At 36.0% G+C, this 23,230-nt stretch overlaps 1 protein-coding gene across 11 annotated transcripts in view; it reads right to left on the bottom strand.

The window, feature by feature from the left end:
* Nucleotides 1–23,230, bottom strand: part of HSD17B4 (hydroxysteroid 17-beta dehydrogenase 4) — a 73,228-nt gene that overhangs the window by 3,267 nt on the left and 46,731 nt on the right. For 5 of the 11 annotated variants that reach the window (XR_011050022.1, XM_068422222.1, XM_068422223.1 and 2 more), the window contains 5 exons: nucleotides 16,763–16,832; nucleotides 13,214–13,320; nucleotides 12,812–12,898; nucleotides 10,268–10,357; nucleotides 8,429–8,567 (listed from right to left, as the gene is read on the bottom strand). Coding sequence is in view for 10 of the 11 variants with exons in the window: in XM_068422222.1 (XP_068278323.1) it covers nucleotides 8,429–8,567; nucleotides 10,268–10,357; nucleotides 12,812–12,898; nucleotides 13,214–13,320; nucleotides 16,763–16,832 (493 nt within the window). In the remaining variant the exon portion in view is untranslated. Of the gene's footprint in view, nucleotides 1–5,227; nucleotides 5,303–7,870; nucleotides 7,957–8,428; nucleotides 8,568–10,267; nucleotides 10,358–12,811; nucleotides 12,899–13,213; nucleotides 13,321–16,762; nucleotides 16,833–23,230 lie in introns of all 11 variants that reach the window. The other 6 variants (XM_068422225.1, XM_068422224.1, XM_068422227.1 and 3 more) reach the window with 6 other exon arrangements.

The following is a 23,230-nucleotide window of genomic DNA, read 5'->3' as shown; positions in this document are numbered from 1 at the left end:
TAGCTGACAAATTTTAAGGCACTCACCTAACTATGGAGACTTATTTCTGCATCAACTCTCTCGTGTATTTTTTTTCCAAATAGTTTTTCTGAAAGGGTAAGGTGAACTATACAGACTGGGAATAGCTTTTGTCTGTTTAAGTCTTTCATTTTCTGAAATCTGTTCTAAGTAATATTTATCTAGTTGCGACAAAAATAGAAGGGAAATTAAGTGTACAATGATGCTCAGTGAGAAGTGACATACTGGATTATTATTATCTACTTGATTTTAAGGTAAATTGTAATTTCAGGAATAGGTTTAATGGACATCACTTATTTGATGCAATAAGAGAAGAAAGAAAAAAGAATTACTGAGCACCAGATGAATAATCTATACTTTATGTCTATGGGTAGGAGCTGTGTAACATTCTTTTGATTCAAAACAACTACTATATAGTCTAACATCATAAGCAAGCCTTTAAACATTGCTCCTGTATGTTATGCAGGCACAGACTACTGGTTTAAAAAAAAAAAAATCATCTATTGTATCATGAAATGAAAGTTTCACAGTGGATACCAGCTCCTCAGATCAAGTTAACCAAGTCTAACTGCCAATGTCCTTTTAAAATGCACCTCTACTCAAACGCTAGCAATGTTACAAACTATACCAATGCAGCCAAGCTGAGCTCCCTTTGTCCCAAATAGCACTGGTCAGTAAGCCCCACGTATAAATTCACAAAAAGCACACACATGGTTTTCTAGGATACTTACAGTTCTTAATTATTTATTTTTAATTACTTTTGGACCTTAGAAATCAAAACAGCATGAGTCCCTTGTGGTGTTTCATTTTGCATGCATTGATTTTTTTTGGGCTACCCCTACCCTTCCCAGGCTGTTCCAGCAAGGAACCCAGATGCTGAAAGCCTGACATAACATCTCCTAAGACACAACAGACCCTTCTCTCCTTCTCTACTAAGCACTGGCTGGAAAAGCAGTTTTGATATATCTCACTGATAATACTCATCCATCAGTCTCAGCAGTGTAAAGTTTAGACGGAAAAAAGTTAGAATTAAAAAGGTGTAGTGACTCAGGAGTTCTAACAACTCCTAGATTTTAATCTGAATATAGTACATACTTAACATCATTACAATCCCTGTTCTCCTTTTCCATTTCCTATCCAAGTCACAAGAGCATCGCTTATCAATCCACATCTATAATTAATTGTAAGCTCTCAAAGCACAAATATGCCTGCAAACTTTGCATAATTATGGTACCATGGGCAAAACTTACGTTTAATCACATCAAATCCTTAACCCATCTCAAATTAAAACTTGCCAGAAATTCTAAAAAAAAAAAAAGACCAATCTAATAGCATGTTCTTTCCACAAAAATATGAAAATATAATTTCCATTTCCTCTTTATTCTTTTTAAAGAGCATTAAGATTTCTGCCAATGAAGAAAAAAAGAAAAAAAAGAACAGAGCAGCCACAAAAGAGAAGAGCTCTGTGACAACAAATACTGCCTTTGTCACAAAAAACATGAAGGACCTAGTGTTACTCGACCCACTTCTTTTTCTAAGCTTTATCATAAGTGAGTTATGACATCTTTAATGCAAGCAGTAAAAGTAAAAAAAAAAAAATAAAAAAAAAAGCCACCCAAAATCCCAAAGGAATTAGCAGAAGGAAACGAAATCCCAAAAATTGATACGTAAGACCTAGCGGGTGAATTCTGGTGAATCACACTGTAAAGAGTATCCAAAATACAACATATGTTGGTATTTTAAAGAAGGAAAGGAAATCCTCTCCTTACAGAGAATGGAAAACTATCCCAAAAACTTGCTTATTCATTTTTTTGCAGGGAGGAAAACAAAAAAAAGAGAGAAGGATTAGAAACATATACAATCATTTTTCTCTCCTCTTGATGTACACCTAGCCTAGAGTATTCAGATGACAACTGAGACTAAAATACAGCACTGGCACACGGAGAAATGGATATAAACTAGCAATGAAAGAAGTGAGCCGAATACCAGAACAGATTTCAACCATCAGAGCAGAAAAATTCTAGCTATCCAAAATGACCAGAGAGGGTGCCTTCTTGTCAAATACAACTCCATGAGATAAAGCTGTATAACACAGCTGCCTGCTGGAGCAGGAAATGGTCTTGATGCAGGTCAGCTATACATGGCTTCTACACGTCCTGGATACACATCTCTATGGTTATAGCTACTGTCTCATCACTGCAGCTTGCATGCAGCACTATAGTTGCAGCAGCCAGCTTGATAATGACTTGGTAGTGGCATAGCTCTGTCAGCGCTCAGGTGGCTGGTGACCCGGGCAGCTGCCAGGCAACTACCTTGCACACTGCTAGTGTGGCTCCACTGCTAGCAGTAACAGATGAGTAGCCTAAAGGTGTCTCCAGTGTTCTTAGTTCCTGAGAACATGTAGCCCTCTGTGGCTGCTACAGATACAGCTCTTCTCCTAGCCATTCACATAGCTGATCCACTCAACACAAAAACAGAAGTTTGAAACAAGGGCATGGCACTCCGCAATATTGTGTATAGAAACACAAATTAAACTTAAAGCTAAAGCCACTTTTAAAAATCAACTAGCATCTTAAATATGTAAAATTTTAGTATTACACACCCAGCAGAAAAGCAGAATTAAGCAGCTTCAGCAGATGAAACAGTAGTTATCCTTCAGATTTTTGTTTTTACTTGTATACATGTTATACTACAGTAATTAAATATCTATGAATTATTATCGTCCATAAGATGCTGTTGTGAGAGACACAATAAAAAAGTCCAAAAAATCATATATATACAAGCTAAAACACTAGATATTGACATTCTATAGAAGGTAGCCAAATGCCCTAAAAATCTAAGATTTGGGGGACACATTTTGCTTTGCCTTTGAAGTGTGCCTTACCATTTCTAGGAGAGAAATATTAAGGGGTCAGACTTTTTTTTGTTTGGTTTTGTTTTTATTCTGCTTTACAGAGGGTAAGCAACTGCAATGCAAGACTCATCCTCAAAGCAAATGGAACAAAGTGTCACCCACTCTTCATTGCCTAAAGTCGTATCGCATCATAAATTATTAAGCAGTTTTGCCATAATTTGTCAGATGTTCACAATCAACTGCACGTAACAATTTCTCCGCAGTTCTCCTAACAAAGTTTTATTCTTCTGAGGACTGGAAAGGAACAGAAGTATCTTCTGCCTTCACCAGTGCCTTCAGAAGGACGATGAAAAGCCACAGATGGGTAAACTCTTCTGAGTACTGTTCTAGAGAGCCATTAACTATCAGCTAAAAAAATCTCAATGGCAATGTCTTTTCTTTGTGGAAAGAGAAGTTGAAATGAAGTAGCTTAGCTCTAAAAAAAAAAAAGATAAATATTTTATAACCATTGAAAGCAAAGGCAATGGTTGTACAGTAATAAATATGCAGGAGAGAGCAGAGCATGCTTTAGGTAGTGAAGCCAACTGGAGAAGTCAAAGCTGTGGGGGTCACAATTAAAAATTTTGTTAAAAAATAAGAAAAGATAGATACAGTACTGCTAAGCTTATTCCTTAGGTTTTTGATACTGCCAAAATCTGTATTGCTTCATCTTCTTAAGACAATTTTCAGCATCCTCTTAAATTAGAACAGCTTGATTCTATAAAGAAATATGACTAATTAAGACCAGTTGTCAGTGGCTACAGTTCAACATTGTTTAGACAGCAAATGAGCTGTTCAAAATTTCACATCCTGAGTGCAAGATCAATGGTTCTACACCTCCCCATGGCTTTACACCATCCACAGAGAACTACATAAAAGTAAAGGTCATCACTAATTATACAGACTAGTGTCGCTAATATTGGTGCTACCATCAAGAAGTGTCTCTTTAACAACAAAAGCTAAATCCAATTCACAAATCCCACTTCATTTAAAGTAATAAACAAAAATCTTGGCTTACTGCAGAGAACAGAGATCAAAAGGTTACAGTTGCCATTAAAACAAAACACCAAAGAAAAATACAAATTTAAGAAAAATACAAATTTAAGAAAAATACAAATTTAAGAAAAATACAAATTTAAGAAAAATACAAATTTAAGAAAAATACAAATTTAAGAAAAATACAAATTTAAGAAAAATACAAATTTAAGAAAAATACAAATTTAAGAAAAAACTTTTGGTTCCTGGAAGTTTGGAAAACACTAGAACGACTGCATAAATGAGAACGAGTTTCACAGCCATCCTTAATACTGCTGCTTTCTCTCATTTGCTTCCCTCTCAGATCTTAGGAGGCTCAAGGACATTAGCAGAATATGCCGAATCTACAATCATTGAGTAATGAGTAATGAGCTATGGGGCCCAGATTGTTTCTAACGCTGTCAATTGCTGCAGTTTTCACAACAGCACAAAGCTGTGCAAAAGTGACAAGTCAAAAAATTAAAAGACGAGCCAGCACAACTATGTAACAAATTTAATAAGGGAAAGAGGCCTAGCAGGAAGCCCAAACGAACCACAAACGCTGCCTGTAAACGCCTGGGAGGCCCTTAGAAAAAGAGGCCTAAAGAGAAGATAAGATAGATAATGAAACAATTTGCATCAACTAAAGACTTAAAACAAAACAAAAAAACTCCCCGCAAATAATCTACTTCCTCACATTTCAGATGTTTCAGTGATAACATGTCAAGAATTTTGACCATACACTGAGGGAGTATGCAATATTTTTCCACAGGACCGAATTCTAAATTAATTTTAATGTCATATTTACTCTTTGCTTTATTATAGCTATGTACATTATGGGATCTAGCTCTCAAAAAAGCAATTTTACTTTAAGAAAAGAAAAATAATTCACAATTGTTATAAACTCATGTACCATAACATTTACAAAACTGATTTAAAATCATTGTACACAGGGGGTCAACTACTAATCAGTGGGCCAAATTTAAATGTAGTGTAAAGAAGTGCAATTCTACTGACAGAGTTGGCTAACATTAAAATCTGAAGCAGGTTTGAAACCATTCAAAATAATGACACATAATTAGATTCAAGCTATAGCAAAGGTAACATCTTACTATCATCTTCAGTTTTTAAAGGAAAAAATTATCAAAGGGTAAAATTTCTAATTAGGTAGAGAAGCTTCCATTCCATTAACAGCAGAAAAAGTCAAGCATTCATGTCAGTAAATGGCATTGTCAATGTTACATATTCTAAATTGGCTGTCATTGTTCATGCATGTTACAAAAGTCTAGGTGATGACCATACCATACCAACAATATATTAACTGCAAGAAAGCTGTCTTCCTTTGCATTCACCATGCAAAACAATTATGCTGCCATCCTGTAGAAGAGACAGTACATGATGATGCTCTTGAATACTGAATAATAATGTATGTAAACAAGCAAAAAGAATTAAGCTGGGAATTGCTTACAAATCTTGAATGCTTGCCTCTAGGTCTTTTTTTGCTTTGTGCTTGTTTGGGGTTTTTTTAATGACTAGAATAGTATTTAAAAAAATCCCCCAAATAAAAATTCCATCATGCAGATATATATACCTTGCCATTAGAAGTCTAACATTAGAGTTAAATAGACATCAACAGTAGTATGCTATTAATCCATATAAGGACAAACTGTGAGAGCTGACACTACAGTTGTCATAACTGCTAACACTCTGCCAGTGAGTTTACGTTACTATTTTAATATTTTAATATTACAATTTAATATTTAAATTAATAATTAAAATTTAATTTTAATTATTTTATGTTAATATTAACCACGTCCTGCTTTCTTCGTCCTTTAACTGCTTGAAATTTCAAAGGCACACAAAAATATTCAGAAAACCATCAGATGACACAGAAAGTTCTTTGAAAAAGTGACATACAAAGGGAGTACTTGCATACCAATATTCCTGATGAGAAAAGTAAGCAACGTTTTCTACAGATGCCCTGCTTGTCACGTAGATATTTACATTCAGCCTTACATATTTACTACACCATAGAGACCACAGTAATTCATAAACACTAGCCACTGTTTGACAGCTAAGTTTGAAGGAACTGACCACACTACACAAAAATTTGCAGGAACTTTTGCAAGATTTTTTGAAATGTTTCATTTAAGCTCCTAACAGTATTCAGCAACAGGAAATGTTTAAAATATTAGATTACCTCCTCCACCCTCCATCCCACAAGGAGCTTTAAGTAGTTCCAAATTCGTATAATAGTACAGATATTGTTCACTGCAACAGAAGCAGAGGGAACAGGACAAAGGAAAGTTATGTCTATTTAATCCCTTTTAGCTAGGGAAATAAGCATGGGAAGAAGGCACTACTTTCCTCCCACTGCTTCAGTAGGAAACAGGAGAGAGGACAAGAAAAGGCTGTCTTTTGATTTACACAAAGCAGAAGTGTTCTCTCTCTCTCTCGATACAATGGCAAAAACATCCGCTTGTTTCCCCTCTAATAAAACTTGGTCTCATGATGCAGGTAAGGCCACTTCTCAGGCCTAAATCTTTCAGTGTGCCTGTTCTGCGTTCAGCAGTTTGCAGTTTAAGGTCATCCTGAGCGAGAAATTTTATTGATGTCTTGAACACTCCTCATCAGATTTTTCTTCCATTGATTTGTCCCTCCATTCATAATGGAGGAACATACACAATACTGAGTTTAGGTGACAAACAAAGCAATTCCAAAATTAAAGACAGTAACAAAAAATCTTGAAGATAGTTTTCTGGTTGTTATGATAAACATGATCATCAGTTGTTGTTATAAACATGACCACCACTTATATTACATTTAGATACACACGGAACAATAGATATGACTGATGTAGTGTATAGAGAGATTCTCTTAACAAACACAAGTATCCACTTTAAGTGTTTTGGAGTTTAATCTATGGGCTTATAATATATCTTCTAACAATGTAAAGAAGAACACAGGAAAGGCTTCATAAGCCGTCTGTCCAGGTTCTAAGCATGCCCATCATTTGAATTACTGAGTGTAAGAGTGGAAAACTGCAGATGGTAGGAATGATTAAGAGCAGTTATAAGCTTTAAGATTGACTTCAGTAATAAGTTTTAAGAGTTCTGAGTTGAATTATGCAGTATTTACCGCCCTCTTTCTGATGTATACGTACTCAGCCTGCATAATCTACAGGTATCTGCAGGTATATTCAATACATCGATTAACTGTTATCCAAGTGGAAATCACCCATTATCCCTCAAAAATTGCTTAAAAGGCAAATACAGGTAGAACAGAACTATCTTGATGAATCTATGTATGATATTTTTCCTGAAACTTAACATCAGTCTTGCTACTCAGAATCTCTGCTGGATTAACACTAGCAAAAGAGAAAGTGAAATTATAGGTTTCTAAACCACTCTGTAAAAGGAAGAGCTCTTTCTTAAACACAATAACCATTTATTGAGAACAGACATTGCAAAGACTTAACAACAGCTAAAAAAGTCACAGTCTATGTGACAAAGCACAGTGCAGACCTGATCTGACCTACCAACATGTCAGTCTCTCCCCTCAGCCTGTCAAAGGGCAGCCCACCTCATCTGTATCTCCCCCAAAACCTTTCTGACTGGATCCAACCATTGAGACCAAACAAAATGAAGCAGTCTAAGTGACAGATGACCCCAAGACTTGCATTTCTCCACAAAAAAGCAAAGGCCTGGAAGTTACAACCTGACTAGTGTTTATCCCTTTAGAAAAACTTTACATTCTGCTAATAGACCATTCAGGACATGTCAGCAAAAAAACTTGAATAATTCCAAAGATAATGAAATATATCCAATTACTAAAATTAGACTGATTTTTGCAAAAATACATATCTTTACAAACTGAGTACAACAGAATTTAAGAAGAGACGTTTTTGGAGGAAGTAGTTTTGCCCCATCAGACCATTTCACATACCTGTATAATACACTTTACCAGGAAACACCCCCTCTGACCCATTGCTATTACAAGCTTTAGCCTTTCTTCATCAGCCCAGTCTCCTGCTTAAAGGACGGGTAAGTATCATTATAACTTCATTAAACCTTGATGACAGAAAATTTGAATGGAAACAAATTGGGCTATATTTTCACTGAAGTGACAAGAACAATAACATAGAAATAAATACTTATTTGTTTTAATTAGTTAGCCTGTACATGACCAGCAGCAGCGATCCACTGTGGAAAATGTAAATAGAAATGCACTGAAGTTCTAGAGGATGGTTTGCCTATGCCTACGTCTAAATAGGCAAGTTACAGAAGTATGTTCCTAGAAAGGTTAGTAACTGCCATTACAGAACTTTATCTGACTTCCTTGTCACTTGTGCATTCAGTATGCATTCAGATTTTTAGGTCCCAGTGAATATTAATCTACTACCTTATGCTTATTTTCAAGATATCAGTTTAATTAGAATGAATATAATTAATCTCACTTCATTAAAAAAATGCATCAGGGCCTTATATAAAAGCCACAACTTACTCCACTGCATTGCTGTTTTTCCATCTTTAGTGATGTCCCATTGGAATATGGCATTTACTTTCTTTACCAATTCATTTCCAATTTGTTTTATGCGACGACCAATTTCTTCAAACACGAAGTCACTCTGCAGCCCTGCAGTCTTAAAAAAAGAGTGAGCAGGAAGAATTTAAAATTGCAACTCCATTTAAAAAGTACTAAATAAGTCTAGCAGTTCAAGCACTGTGTCCAGGAGAGTCTCTAATGCAGAATTATTAAATGCAATTGAGACTTCTTCCACCACAAATAATCACCTCTAGCAACTGTCAGTGTTAAAGAGTACATTCAAGCAGAAAATGCTTCATGGATTCTTCCTTGAGAATGATTTAAAATCTTGCTTTTGCAGTTTTTGTCATTTATCACTACAATTTAAGACAGGTTTTCTAATTAGGGCTCCAACTGTTTTCTAAATTGCCCTTTACTCCCTTTGGAGAATAACCATTGCCACTTTTTCCATGGTGAATGGCATGTTAGATTTAGAACGCAAAAATGTTTTTACCAGTACATTACTTTAACACGACATCAAAGATGTTCAAAACATACTGCACTATGAACACAGTCAGAACTCCAGTGTAGACACAATGTGTTTGTCATTTAAGAGTGGGATTAGCTACATTTACATTTTCAACTTTTTCAAACACGTATTGTTTTGCAAGCCTTTCATTGTCTTTCTCTAACAAATATTTATACTGGATAAAATGCTACACTTTAAGAAGCTGCTCCAGTGACATTTTTCATCTAACTGGAATTGGAGCAAAGAAGCTCTCATAGCTTTAGTTGTTCTGCTGTACCTACCTGTACACCAGAATGCAATACTCCTCATGCTGCTATCTTGTCACCTCTTTGGTTAAGCCTAACATTTTCCATTATGTAACAGAGTTACCAGCCAGCAAAAAAGAAACGGGTTCCAGGAATATACCACAAGCTTTATATGACTATCACTATCTCAGTATTTCATAAACTTCAATGCATTAAAGTTTCATCCTTTGCAGGCGGGAATCAATGGGGAAAACCCCCCATAGTTTATTAAGGCAATGCACTGTGCACCAGTGTCTTTTAGACCACATGAAGAACCCAGGACATTCTCAGCACTGCATGTGCAATTCTGTCTTTTGTGGCAAGTCCAGTACCCGAGGCTTACTGCATGCATGCAGAAGATTTTTTGAAACATAGGTAGTATAAAGTGCATATTGTGTTAGGCCTAACCACATGCACAAAAAGCCGTCAGAGCCTTCTTTGAAAATGATTCAATGAGAAAACTGTCCTTTTCTATGAGTACGCTATCTCATTTTCATTTGTTCTGTTCTTCTAATGCCTTATTGCCACTCTCCCCATGTCCCTCTGAAAAGATTGAGAAAGGTAGGTCACACACTTTTACAACTTAAACATTGAGTTTGATCTTCAACATCTACAAAATAAAACCAAAATGCTTGTTTTATAGGAACAGCCCCAAATTATAGGGACTAATTTCAATCTTAAGGTATGCAAGTGCCCAAAACTTGTGGTCCTCACTGGTGCATGTCCCCCTTGTTTTGTAACATACAGTGCGATGCTTATCCCAACAGTCCAATTGGCATCAAGCACTTCAAACTTCATCAGCCAGTCTATGTATCTTAAAACGTCTGTATTTTTCCCCTCAAATATAGATCCAGGAACCTCTGATCTTAAACATATGCTCATATTCTCATTTAAGTACTGCAAATAAGAGTGGTAAGTGATCTAAGTATTTTTCCCATGTTTTTCACAAAAATAAAGCCTAACTACGCTGCTTTGCAAGTTAAGACTTCTATTGCTTCCCCCTACCTTCAGAGGCTCCCGAGAAGAAGGCTTATCCAAGGCTGGTACTATATCCACATAGCCCCCTGCAATAGCAACTTCTCCAGTCTCTTTCACCTGTGACAGGGGAAAAAAATACATTAAAGAGGTAATGTATTCACAAAAAGTCACAACAGAAGGGACACCAAGGAGTCATCCTTACATTTTAAAATCAGATGAAGAAAAGAGAAAACATAAAATTTGCAGAGTGAAAAAAAAAACCCATCCCATAAATGCGTGTAGTCTTGAGGCAAGTTCGTATACTATGCTTTGCAAACAGCTTTTCAAACAAAATAATTATTTGCTTCTTGAGAAATTATATCAAAATATATTGCTGTTTTTCTGTTCACAAAATGGTAGAAAAACCTTATTTATCTGAAAATTTACCTCCAGTGTTATAAGTTACTCTTAATGTTACTTCACAAATAGTTCTGAGAAAGACATTGTTCTAAAAGGTTCTTCCTTGAGGTAGATACACAGTTGTCAAGAGTTCATCTAGACAGTTTCACTATCTCCAGGTGCCTTCCACTGCAACTTGCACTAGAAACAATTTTTTAAGCATTGTAAAACCAGAAAGATTACAAGAAGAAAGATGAAAAATACCTGAATTCCCTTCTTTTTAATTTTTTGAAATAGCTAAGTCTGAGAAGAAAACAGGTTTCATTTTGGCATTGTCTCTTTAAGGGGTCTGACAAACCACTCTGACTTAGGGCAGCAAACAGAAGATGGCAAAATGATTCACTACCAATGCACATAGAGAGTTACATGATAAATAGCCAAAGCGGAGGCATATCCAGTATCACAGCCTAGCTTATTGCACAGGTGAAATTAATACAGAAAGACTACATAATAAGGATTACTCAAATTGTGCCTAACAGCTTGTCACCTGCCGCCACTGAACTTCAGACAATGCTGAAAATGGATTTAAACCAGCACATCGAAGTTATAGGTCTACTTTTAGCTTGATTTAATCAGAGCTTATTACAAATACTAAGATGGCTTTACTTCAGACTAATCCAACATGCAATAAGAAACAGAATTCTGCACAATTCGTAACTGTTGAAACAAGGTGGTTTTCTATAATCCTGTTAAACATTGTAATTTCTCTCCAAAATAAGTTACTTCACACTTGTGGAAAAAAAACCTGTAGCAAAATGCCCCCAAACTCTACATATTAGCAACCATTAAACTAAGCATAATAACAAATTCAGTCTTCAAACACAACAAAACATCCTACTCTGTTTACAAATTTCAAAGGGCTTGGAAGCATATAATGAATTCTGTTAATTTACACTGTACATGTAAACCCTCAAAAGTAAATACCTAAGGTCTAGAAATTCTGTCAGGACTGGGTGGTAGTACCTTTTCAATAGAGCTATGCCATCTCCAATACAGTAATCGCCAAAGTTCATTTGAGGCACCAAACTGTCTTGTTTACTACTAGTAACTACAGATGGAGAGTTTGTACATAATAGCCTTGACATTGTTATCATTCTGAAATTCTATAGCTGCTAACACTCATCAGGTCTGCAAACAAAATATACCTCCTTCAGTCAACATTTATTCCACAAAGCTGTATTCCTGTGGAAACAGCAATCCTGCGTCCTTATGATGACCCTCCTCATTTGATTTTGCCTGCCCAATCTTTGCTGCAGGTGCAACTCTCCCTGTACTCACTAATCAACAGCTGGCTACATTTTTACAGAGATGGGGTTGCAAAACTTTGGCTAGCCAAAGCAACGCAAATTGCATCTGCATAAGCCAACACATATTGAGAAATACCAGCAGCAAATCATAGTTTAAGAAAGTGACAGTGTCATAGGATGCTACAACAGAAGCAATGACAATTTACTTTTCGCCTCTACTGGAGTATTTTACCCTTAGCTTTCAGTAAGTACCCTACCAAGTGTAGGAAAGGATTACAGGATATCCACACAAAATGCTACGAGCAATGCAGAAAAATACGGTAATGCAAAACTTGAATTTATAAATGTGTAAACTCTGTTTTACTGCAGTTATTATGTCCAGCTCCTATGAAACTTCCATTTTTAAGTAAGCTGTTCTGCGTAGATGCAGCTTAAGTTTAACTCAATTTAAGATAAATTTGTAGAAGTGTACCTGCATAAACTAACTGTCAGGAGCTTATGTAAGATAAACAAATGTTAAAAAAAGATGCGTACACAAGGTTATGATTAACTGCAGAAAAGAAGTACAAACTATGCTGACTGGGGAATGACTGCTTTTTGATCTTCCACAGTGGACAAACACAGAAAATGCAATAAAATGAAATGAGTTCTTATATTATTTAATGTAAGGAGTGTATTACATCCTATGAGTATAACGGTATTTTTATTGGAATCTTAGTGACACCATAAAATAAGTAAGAACATTTCATTCTAATCACTCAGTTTCTTTACAGAACCCTCCTCAATGGTGTGCTCAATGAGCCACTCTTTTGCTTCTCCTCATACCCCCAAGTCTTTTAACCAACACATCTTTCTCTAAAGCGCAGAATGGTGAGTGTGTTCTGACCTTGGTCTGAAAATGGATTCTATTTCCTTCCTTCCACATTTCTGTTTGTAAAGTTTGCCCCGGAAAGACTGGTTTCACAAAGCGAACCTAAAAAAAAAAAGAAAAAGAAAAAAAAAAGGGGGTGTTCAAACAGGTCTGTCATACCTACGTGTAAAGCTTAAAAGCATAGGCTCTACCAAAATGAGAAAAAGCAAAGAGAAAAATCAGTCGACTAGCAATGTAGAAAGCCCAAATATTTAAGTAAACATACCAGATAGAGGCATCAAAATGCATGCAGCAATAAGTAAAAGCAATTGTGGCAGTTAAGACAGTGCAAAAGCCTTTTCCCATGCTAAAGAACTTTTTTTGGCACTAAAACCAGAAAAATCAAGAAAATTAACTGCAAACAATGAAAACACAGACCTTGATCGCCTTGAATCTGTTCACATCATTATTTGCAAACTGCTTCAAAACGTTTCTAGCAGCAAACCCAAAGGAGCATAGTCCATGAAGTATAGGCTTCTCAAATCCTATTTCAAAAAGTAACATTTTAGCATTTGTAATATTAGGAGTTTGCATGTTGTTTCTACAAATATCTATATTTTATTCATAGTATTTTCCTCCAATAATGTTCTTAATCCTTTTTCTTTTTAACGTAATTTATCTCACTGAAAAAGTGTCTGTTACCATTTGTTGTTTCCTTTACTTTGTGGCAAAGCAAAATGCTCACTGAGAACTGGCACTCCCAACACTGCCTATGACTCACAAATTAGACTCACAAGTAGAATCTGTCTCTGTCTGTCGATGTGACAAAATGAAAAATAAGGAGACTGGCTGTTTTAGTATACGTGCATAGGCACACCAGATACACAGCTACATGGAAGTATGCATATCAAGGGTTAAGAGTCATATTAACGTAATTGCAACGATTAAAAAGTGGTGCTACTAAGATTATTTGATGCTTCCCATTTTTAATTCCTATTCACGGTTTCCAAAAGTCTTCAAATATAGTGCACACTTCAGGGTTAACTTTTTTTAATTTAGAAGTGGAAAAAACCCTGAAAGATTTCAGGCATTTTGAACCCATCTAACAAAAAAGAGAAAAAAAAAATACAGTGTTCTGTTTATACTGACATTTTTAGTCAGGTTTCTTCACACTTATATGCTTTGGAGCAGGAGCTGAACCTTGGCAGAGGATAATCTCCGTATTTGCACTTAATCTTTTTCCAGTTCTGTCAAAGTCTGACAAAATAAACCTTTGAAAACTGGCCTGAGATTTGCTAAAGTGCAATGGTTAAGTTTTAAAGATGCTGCTTGTATGAGTATCTTCTGATCCCTTAACAGGTTGCTCTGACCTGACAGGGCATGTGAACAGTAATTGACCACACTTGCAACAGCCCATGGATTCGAGATACGTCTGTCCAGCTTTGGCTCTGAAACCAGTTGCTTTGTCTGGAACTCATCTGCCACTCTCGGCTGCCAGAGTCTGTTTTTCCTGACCTCCAAACAACTCCTTATAGCATCTACACAGCATGAAAAGTCGTCCCAAGAGAGACTACTTTTTGGGGAGAAAAAAGCAAAAGCAAAACCAAACAAACAAAAAAGAGGAGACAGAAGAAAGTCTAGCCTGCAGAGAATCAGAAGATGTAGAAGAAGAAGAAGAAACCACCTTCAAGACAGAGACAAAAAAGCCACTAGGACTCAGTGCTGGGAAAGGTGGGAATTCTGAGACACAGCCCAAAGGGAAGACAAGACTAGCAGGAGTAAGGATGAGAAATAGAACTTTTGGCTCATTAGGTCAGGAGAGGAGACTGACAGAAGTACAGGCTAAAAGGAACATGAGTCTGTTTTCTTGCTGTAAGTGTAAGTATTCTACTCTGATCATTCTGCTATTTCTATCCTGGAAAATACTTGAATATGCACACTTTTAATAGCACTCTCTTTTTTGTACACTGTGCACAGAGTATTTCTGAAAGCACAATGATACCATGCAATCATTTTTAAAACAGATTGCTGGCAGTATTGTAACAATATCGGTGTTCAGTATCTCTCGTATATTATGTTATAGTACCATATAGCCCTTTAAAAGCTTAGCTCAATTCACCATGCAAGAATCAAAAACCACTTCTATTGTCAGAATTCAGAAACAGACAAATATATATGGTCCTATTCTCCCTGGTATTTTCTTTATAAAATTAACGCATTCTCAAAGAAAAATCTATAAGGCAACCAAGTCACTTTTTATCTAGATTAAAATGAAAACAAAGTAAATGTTGCTTTCACTTTCTAATATCTTGGCAATACTCATAAGCTACAGGAATAAAGGCACAAGAATACAAAGAGGTGTTTTCGTGTAGTATATCTCCTCTGAAACATTACCCACAGGAAGGCTTAACAATAATCCTGGAACGACCTGAGCGCATTACACTGAATGTTTGCTTCCAGTGCACGCTGATGAGAGCCAGTCAAAGAGAACATTTACAGAGATCAAAGGCAAGAAGGTGTGTGAATATGCCCAAAGAAAGAAGCTTCTGTATAACTAGAAAAAATATTTGTGGAATATCTCTACAGTCATTTCCTTCTTTGTTTGAACCTACATTTAGCATAGGTATTTGAGTATGAGACTGCACAGTTCCAAAATCCAGTGTGGCAGTTTTCTGTCCAAAGAGACTACCACATCTACCAAGTAAATTTCATTTTTCACTGTGTCTAAATGCCAGTGCTCTTTGTGTGAGCAAGTAGAAGATTTCTACTCCTCTTTTTTTGTAAGGTTTTTATAGGATTATCATCACTATTTTAAACACTGGCGTTTGAATTATAAACCATGTATTTTTCTCCTCCAGCATCTTCAAGAGTAATTGAGTGATTCCATCTAAATATTTATTCAAAATAATCAGCTGAACAAACAAACAGAATGGTTTAATAAACTGGGGAAATCTCTTTATGGACTCTGGTATTTGATCGCCATTATTTATTAACACAAATTTACATAGAATTATACAAAACAGAGTTAACCAAACAACTAGTATGTATTTATGAAAGGAGATGATATGAAGAATTATGCTAAACGTGATCTGAAGAAAGAAGCATAGCTTTGCTCTGTTTATCTTGGTAAGAACACAATGATACTTCTATATTAAAAAGTAGTCACTGGAAAACAGCAGATCACTTATTACAGGCCAGTATTTTCATGTAAAGTTTATGATGATAGCATACATATTCAGGAAAATTTCTTCAGAAATCAAATTGTTGTCTGCCTGGAGTAATCACACTATACTACTAGCAAGGCCTGAAAAGAACTCTGAAAAAAACCTTCACAAGAGAAATTTAAGAAAACAGACCTTTCTTCAGTAATTACATTTCTGCAAGAATCAGTTAATGTAGCCTATGGTCTGTTGCTTTGGCATATAGCATTACATAAATGAACAAGCTACTGCGCTAGCAAGAGGTGCAGTTAAGCAATTTTATAGTAAAGAAGTGCTAACAAACACCCTCTCTCCTGCCATCCTGAGATTTACTGGGATCGAGAAGACTACACAGAAGCACAAAAAATTCCACCAAGACCAACTTAATCTCAAAATTATTTAGATGGAAAGAATTATCTATCAAAGAATTTATGGAATTCCTTCTGAAGCTTTTGATAGTCAATTATTTCTCCTTATAAAAAAAGATTGTAAAGATGGGATAGTGGCAACAAATAAGCTCTAAAAGGAAAACAGGGTAGGAGGCAGATTTACATTGCAGGTAGAATCCAAGCATCATTCCACATTCCTAGCTACAAGAAGCAATGCTTTAAAGTGAAGTGTCACACAGAACTGTGAAGACATCTAATGGTGACTGTAAGAACAGCTATAAAAAAAGCACTGTTTTTCCAGCTTGTTAAAGACATACAGGCTAAGTTAAAAAAAGATTAAAAACACATTTACATCATCCTTCGTCCAAATATTAATACAATATTATCCCTCAGCTCACCTCCAAGAGCAGCAAAACTTGGATCAATATGTAAAGGATTCCAATCCCCACTCAGACGATACAAGGCAGCCTGCAGAAACAGAGAAAGAAAAATGGGAGGCTAGCTGTGCTTGGCAGAAATGACCAGGAGTCTCTCAAAAACTCATGACAGATTAACAAACTTATCACAATATATTTTACTAGTCCTTAAATAACATACTCTATAACAAAGCAGGTAAAATAGAAATGAAATGTTATTGTGCAGACAAACTGCCAAAGCTCCAGGGAAATGTGCCAAGAACCGTGTGTGGTCTTGGTACCTAAGAAAATAATACAACTGCTTAATGGGAGGAAAAAACAACCTACTCTGCTGACATACAGATCCAGCTTCACCAAAATTTGGCAACAGTGAAGTAATGCATTTTCTAGAATTGATCCATTAGTTCTTTAGCTTGAAGTGTAATTTTAAAGAATTTTCTCTCACGGTAGATTCATTCACAATTTAAAAAAAAATACATATGATACACTACCATGCTTTTTGAAGATTTGATTCATCTTACAGAGATCAGAAATATCTTCATCCTTCCCTTTTAAGTGTAACAGGATTGACTAATTGTGATACACTTTCCTTTTAGCAGCTTCATGGGTCCCAATATTAAAAATAAACAAAAAAAACCTCAAAGTAACATGCAAAGCTTTCTAGAAGACTTTTGCTTCATGTTAAATACTTTCACTAGTGAAAAGTAGACAAATACAGATTCAGTGTATTGTATATACTGTGAATATGAATAAACCTCAGGAATTACGAAGAATATGGCTACTGTATACTATTATATGAGAGGCCTGACAAGCACCCTGTGCATCTCCTGGACTAAAAACTTATTCCCTGGTCATCAGATTCCAGTGAAATCCAGTGACTAAGTGATTGTGGAGTATGCTCTAGTACAACATTCCCAAAAATGCAGAGAAAATCAGTATACCACGTTAACTAACCCTAGTGAAAATTTCAAGAATTTAATAGTTTTATATGATGGCATACACAAATTGAACATGAATTTAATTGAAAAGAACTTTTAAGCTGAAAACAAATTTTATTTTAATTGAGCACATCATTGGCCTTGGAACTCCTCATCACTAAATATTTTCTCCCACCATTTTGGACTGGAATCGTAAAAAATATTATGTGTTTATTCAAATGAGGGTAAACTGCACTAAGTTCTGTTTGGAGGAAAGAAGCTAACAGATTTCTTAAAGGGAAGAAAAAAAAAAAAGTAAGATTCCCCAAAGGAAGTATTTTCTGATATATGTCTAACGTCACTTCTTCTGTCAAATCTGAAGCAAAGGACAGTGTAAATAAAGGTTCTGAACTCATAATATCATTTTATTCTATAATCCATTTGTTTTATTTTTAATCTGTTGATATTCAGGTCCACTTCTTCAAGTATATACAGCTTTCACACTAAGCTCTAATTCTCTCTTATTTGTCCTGGTAGCCTTCTTCAACACAGCAAGTGTTTTGAGTTACAGTGGAAAGTAGAAGAGCTTGTCATTGCTTTTGTGCAAGAGCTAGATACATGCACTAAAAACAGCAAGAAGAAATCCTAAACTGCACCATAGCTTAAGCACGCAAATCTTAGAAAGGCAAGTACTAAGCTAATACTTTTCCATGGCTTTTTACATTATTGTTTACTCTTTTTGAAATGCTTTTCCTTTTGAAAACAAAGAGGTATCAGTAAGATGGCATCACTGGATCTGAAATTTCTAACTGTAATTCTGCTTTCACCCAAAACATATTTATTATGAATTTTTTTAAATATTATCTTCTAATTGATCTTAGAAATTCTTAGGAAAATATTAAAGACTGGAAATTTCATGCTAATGTAAGACTACAGTTCAGATGGGCCCAAGTTTGACCTTCCAAAAGGGACAAAGGAGAGGGCAAATACTTTGCTGAAGGAACAGATAACCTGAAATTAATCTTATACCACCACCAAGAAGTAGAAATAGCTAAGATATCTCATCTTGTGAGAAGAATAAAGTCAAGATCTCCTAAAGGCAACATCCTCCAGTGCCCGGACTCCAGATAGCAATCTACAAGCCAAACCAAATCCAAAAGAGCAAGCCAAATGGACTGCCAAGTGATTCTACAGCACAGAGGCCATTCTATAGTGGGCACCCAAGGAACGTGTGGTGAAACACACAGTGCTGGTTGAGGGTGGAACAGGAAAGCAAACTGAGTAATGTAAATATCTGCACCATCACTAAGGTAGCTGAAGTGAAGTGATGAGTGGGAAGGGATAGCTGGAAACAGGCTAACAATTACGAGCCATGGAAAGCACCTGCTCCCTTCACTTCCTGTTCTCTCTTATCTCAATTTTCACACAAACAGAAGAAAAATTAGGAACTAAGAGTGCGATCACACTCCCACTCGCACCCATAACAAAGCCACAGCAGCAGGGGTTCAGAGAAGAACACGGACATGCTGTGTGTCCCCTTGTCCCCACTCTTCCTCTGAGTAGTTGTTAAAACTGTGTTTTCACTGTCAAAAGGTAGAGGTCAGCAGCTCTGATGTACCACTAGCTGCTTTGTGAAGAGCTGTCTAAGGCTTTAATGCCATCAATATCAAAGTTATAACACTATGAAAAAGACTTTTAGTGAGGAACAGAACCTTAGAACCTTTTTTTAAAAAAAAATAAAACCTGATAATTTAAAGAGAGTCGCTCTTGACAGAATTCTATCAAGTAGAGTATCACCCTTTATTACTGAAGTTTTCTTTCAAAAGAGTCTAATATCTAACAGCAAATCATTACTCTTGAGAACTAGAAAATAAAAATTGCCAGATGTGAAATAAATAAAAGAATTAAATCACTTTTAAACTAAATTAAAATTCTAAAATTCTTCCATTAATTTGAATTTTTACAAAAGCTGTCAGGAGGCTATTTTCACAAAGTAGCTGTTGTAATAAATTTTCATTCAAACTAAATAACATTTAGTTGTAGTACTGGAGAATTCTATTTATGTATGATAAAAAAAAGACAAATTTCTGATTTAAGCTCAAATCTGAATTTAAATCTAGCTATGTAGCCCTTGCTTACTAAAGCTGTAATAAGAACTAGCCATTTATTTGGGGTGATAATAAGCACTGCTTGGGAGACAATACTTCTACCAAATGCTTTTCAAAACTACTGTAGTAAAAAACACTTGTGCTTTGCTAACAAAATAAATGTAGCATTTAGGCAATTATTAGGTTCAGAGAATTAAATGTGATGAATGTATTTAACTAAAAGTCTGATGCATGAATATGGGAGACAATACTTGTCTTTTCGTACTTTCAACAACTAGAGTGGCACTGGTCACAGCTAGGTAACACATAGGCTGAACTGAATAAAACAGTTACACAGCAGGTTATTTCAGATTCAGTGCAGCCAAGACAGGTCTGCCAACAAACTTCTTTTCATTTACCAGAGTCTTTGGTACACTTCAATATACAAATTACATTCCACATGAGAACAGAATTGTTTTAAAGCCTTGTTGGCTCTACTTTCTATATTCCTAGAATAATGTAATTTCCTGAAGTCTTTTTTTTTTTAATGCCATCACTCAAAAGTGATGCATCCTTGGAGGATGACAAGAGTCAACTGATGTGGGGCATTAGACTGAAGTCAGTCATAATATGGTTAGATTGTTCTCCAATTAATAACACAAACTGTCAAGTCTCATTTCCTAACAATTTAGGAGTTCTGCCAGACCACAAAAGAAAAGGCGATGTCCAACCTGTCTGTGCCAATTTTTCAGTCTTGCTTGTAGACTGCAATAAAGGTCAGTGGTAAAGCTACCAAAAAAAGGAAGCCAGCTATCCATATATTTTCCCCTCTAACTGGGGAGAAAAAGAGCTCTGCCCAAGAGCTTATCTTAACAAGTATATGTGTATTTATGTATACACGCACATATGTGCGTATACATGTATGTACGTATACTTTACCTAACAGCTTATTTAAGTAAGAGCAAGCAGTCAAGCAATCTCATGAAGAAAAAACAGCCACAAGCCTCATCTATGCATTTCAATGAGCTCTGATTTACATTAAGAACAATGAATGTTTCCAGTTAAACCGGGAGTGCTGATGCTTCAAGGGCTCAAATTTAGCACAGTACTTAAGTAATTCACTGTACTTAAAACTAAGCAGGTACTCTCTGACTATCTGAGATCCCCATTTGCTATATCTTCCTTTTTAATTATCTCTGTAAGGGCAAGGAGAGACATTCGGAAAAAGCAACTGGTAGAAACCAACACATAGAAAGGTAAAAGGGTTTATCTGTTCCTCCAGATAACCAACTATTTTTCTCAAAGTATGCGTATGTGGAAAATAAACAAAACAGGCAGTTTAACTTGCTCATAATAGTTTCCAATGCCTAAATATATTTTGCGGAAGGCTGGATCACACATGATTCTAGTTTTTGACAAGACTGTAATTAAGAAATACAAGTGTATAGTTTCCTGGACTACATTAGGTTTGCGATTATATGTTCTTAGTGGTCTGGACTATCCAAACACTACCTTATTCCCTACACACTTTTGACTCCCTCAAGAATAAGAATTACTAAAATGTTCAATTAAAACACTTTCATATACACAGCTGTAAACAGGAATAGGTGTAATTGTAGAAAATGGCACTACATCTTTTCTCCTTCCTCACCCCACATTATTCATGTCTTTACAGTTTATCCCTACCATGTATTTTTCAAATTTATGATGAACTTATATATTCTGGCACAGTCTTCACAGAACATTAGCGATTTTTCAGTAGCATGGCAAATGTACAAGAAGCCCTTCCTTTAACAGTGCCTCTCTTAATCAAAAAGAACAAACCACTTTGGTTAGGGGAACTTCAAATGGAATAACAATTTTTATATCCTTTACTAAGATATGCATAGATAAGTGGAGGAAACAAACTCTTGGTAATGAAGAGCATCTTGTTCAAACAAAATGACTGCCAGGCTAGTATGTTTTCTTCTTTTATCCTCTTACCACACAAAATTCTAGTATAATCCAAGCTCTGTGCTATTTTTCAAAATTGCCATGGTTAAAAAATTATATTCTGATCTTCCCAACAGGAATAAAGACAGGTATGTGTGTATAAATCTCGAAATTAGCATCACAACACCTAACAAACTTCTGAAGTAATTACTATTACAAATGCTCACTCACTATACAATTTTAAGGGTGCTGAGAGTATCACCTCTGCATACTGAAATCTCTAGACAAATTAGAATTTCAAAAAATCAAATCCTTGCAATGGCTTCACTTCCCTTTGTTTTGCTTGTATCATCTTTTGTTGTTAAGCACTTTTGTCCTGGCATGCTCTCCATATCTGTGAACCTACTGCAGCACTTCATTTTCTCCATCATGAAACAAATTATTTATGCTACAAACAGAAAAAAAAAATCACCTGAGGCGCTCAGGAGGCTCTCTTGCGCTATTCTCTGAAGTTAATTTAAATTTACATGTTTTCAGGCAACGCTGTACTACAATCTCTACAGAGCAGGACACAGAAAAACCCATTTGTCCTGTAACCATATTTTCCCCATCTAGGCACATGTTTTCGTCATCTTCTCTCTCACATGACTTTATTGCACTCATTCAAAAAATAATCTTAACTCAAAACACTTGCCTTCTGTCACGGTTTAAAGCTGGGCTGGCTATTAAACCTGTGGCAGATGCTCTCTGTTAACCCTCTCCCCCCCACCCCACCCGAAGGGAAAGGGAAAGGGAAAAGGGAGAGAGACTTATGGGTTGGAAAGTTAAAACAGTTTTAATAAACTATAGTAATGAAAAAGAGTATAATAGTAATAATAGAAATAATCAAATATATACAAATGTATACAAAAACCAAGACTGAGAGCTTGGAAATCCTCCTCAGGCAGGGTTGCTCCCCCCAGCACAGGCAGAGGGGAAAATGCAGTAGCTCCACCCAGCACGGGCAGAGGGCAAAATGCAAAAGCTCCCCCTGCCATCACACCTGCAGGCTTTTAACTGGAAAATTGGCAAAGCTGGTACCAATCAGTGGGAGACAGGAGGGCTCCTCCCTCCTGGGCCCCACCTCCAGGAGGCAGTGGGTTAGTGATAAATAGGAAAGTGAGTATGACATGTATGGGATGGAATACCTCGTTGGTCAGTCTTGGGTCACCTGCCCTGTCTGCTCCTCCCTGCAGGTGCGAGCCCCCTTCGGCTCTTCACTCATAAGCAGTGAGGAATTTAGCAGTGACCTTGGTTTCTCTAAGACTAATTGGCCTGGTTTGGGCCAAACCAGGACACCTTCCTATAACTTGTTTCTTCTAATTTATTTAAAAGAAGCATAAAATCTCTCCAAGTAAACAAATATAAGCTGGAAAGAATCAACTTTTTTTTTTTCCATATAATGTTAACGATTCCTTATTCTACCTATGCTTATGTTCTCTAAAGATACACACAAATATTTACATATGCTTAAA

Source organism: Nyctibius grandis, chromosome Z, assembly GCF_013368605.1.
Source record: "Nyctibius grandis isolate bNycGra1 chromosome Z, bNycGra1.pri, whole genome shotgun sequence".
In the NCBI taxonomy this organism is placed as follows: Eukaryota; Metazoa; Chordata; class Aves; order Nyctibiiformes; family Nyctibiidae; genus Nyctibius; species Nyctibius grandis.
Note: the sequence above shows the minus strand (reverse complement) of the source record. Positions and strands in the feature narration are given on the sequence as shown.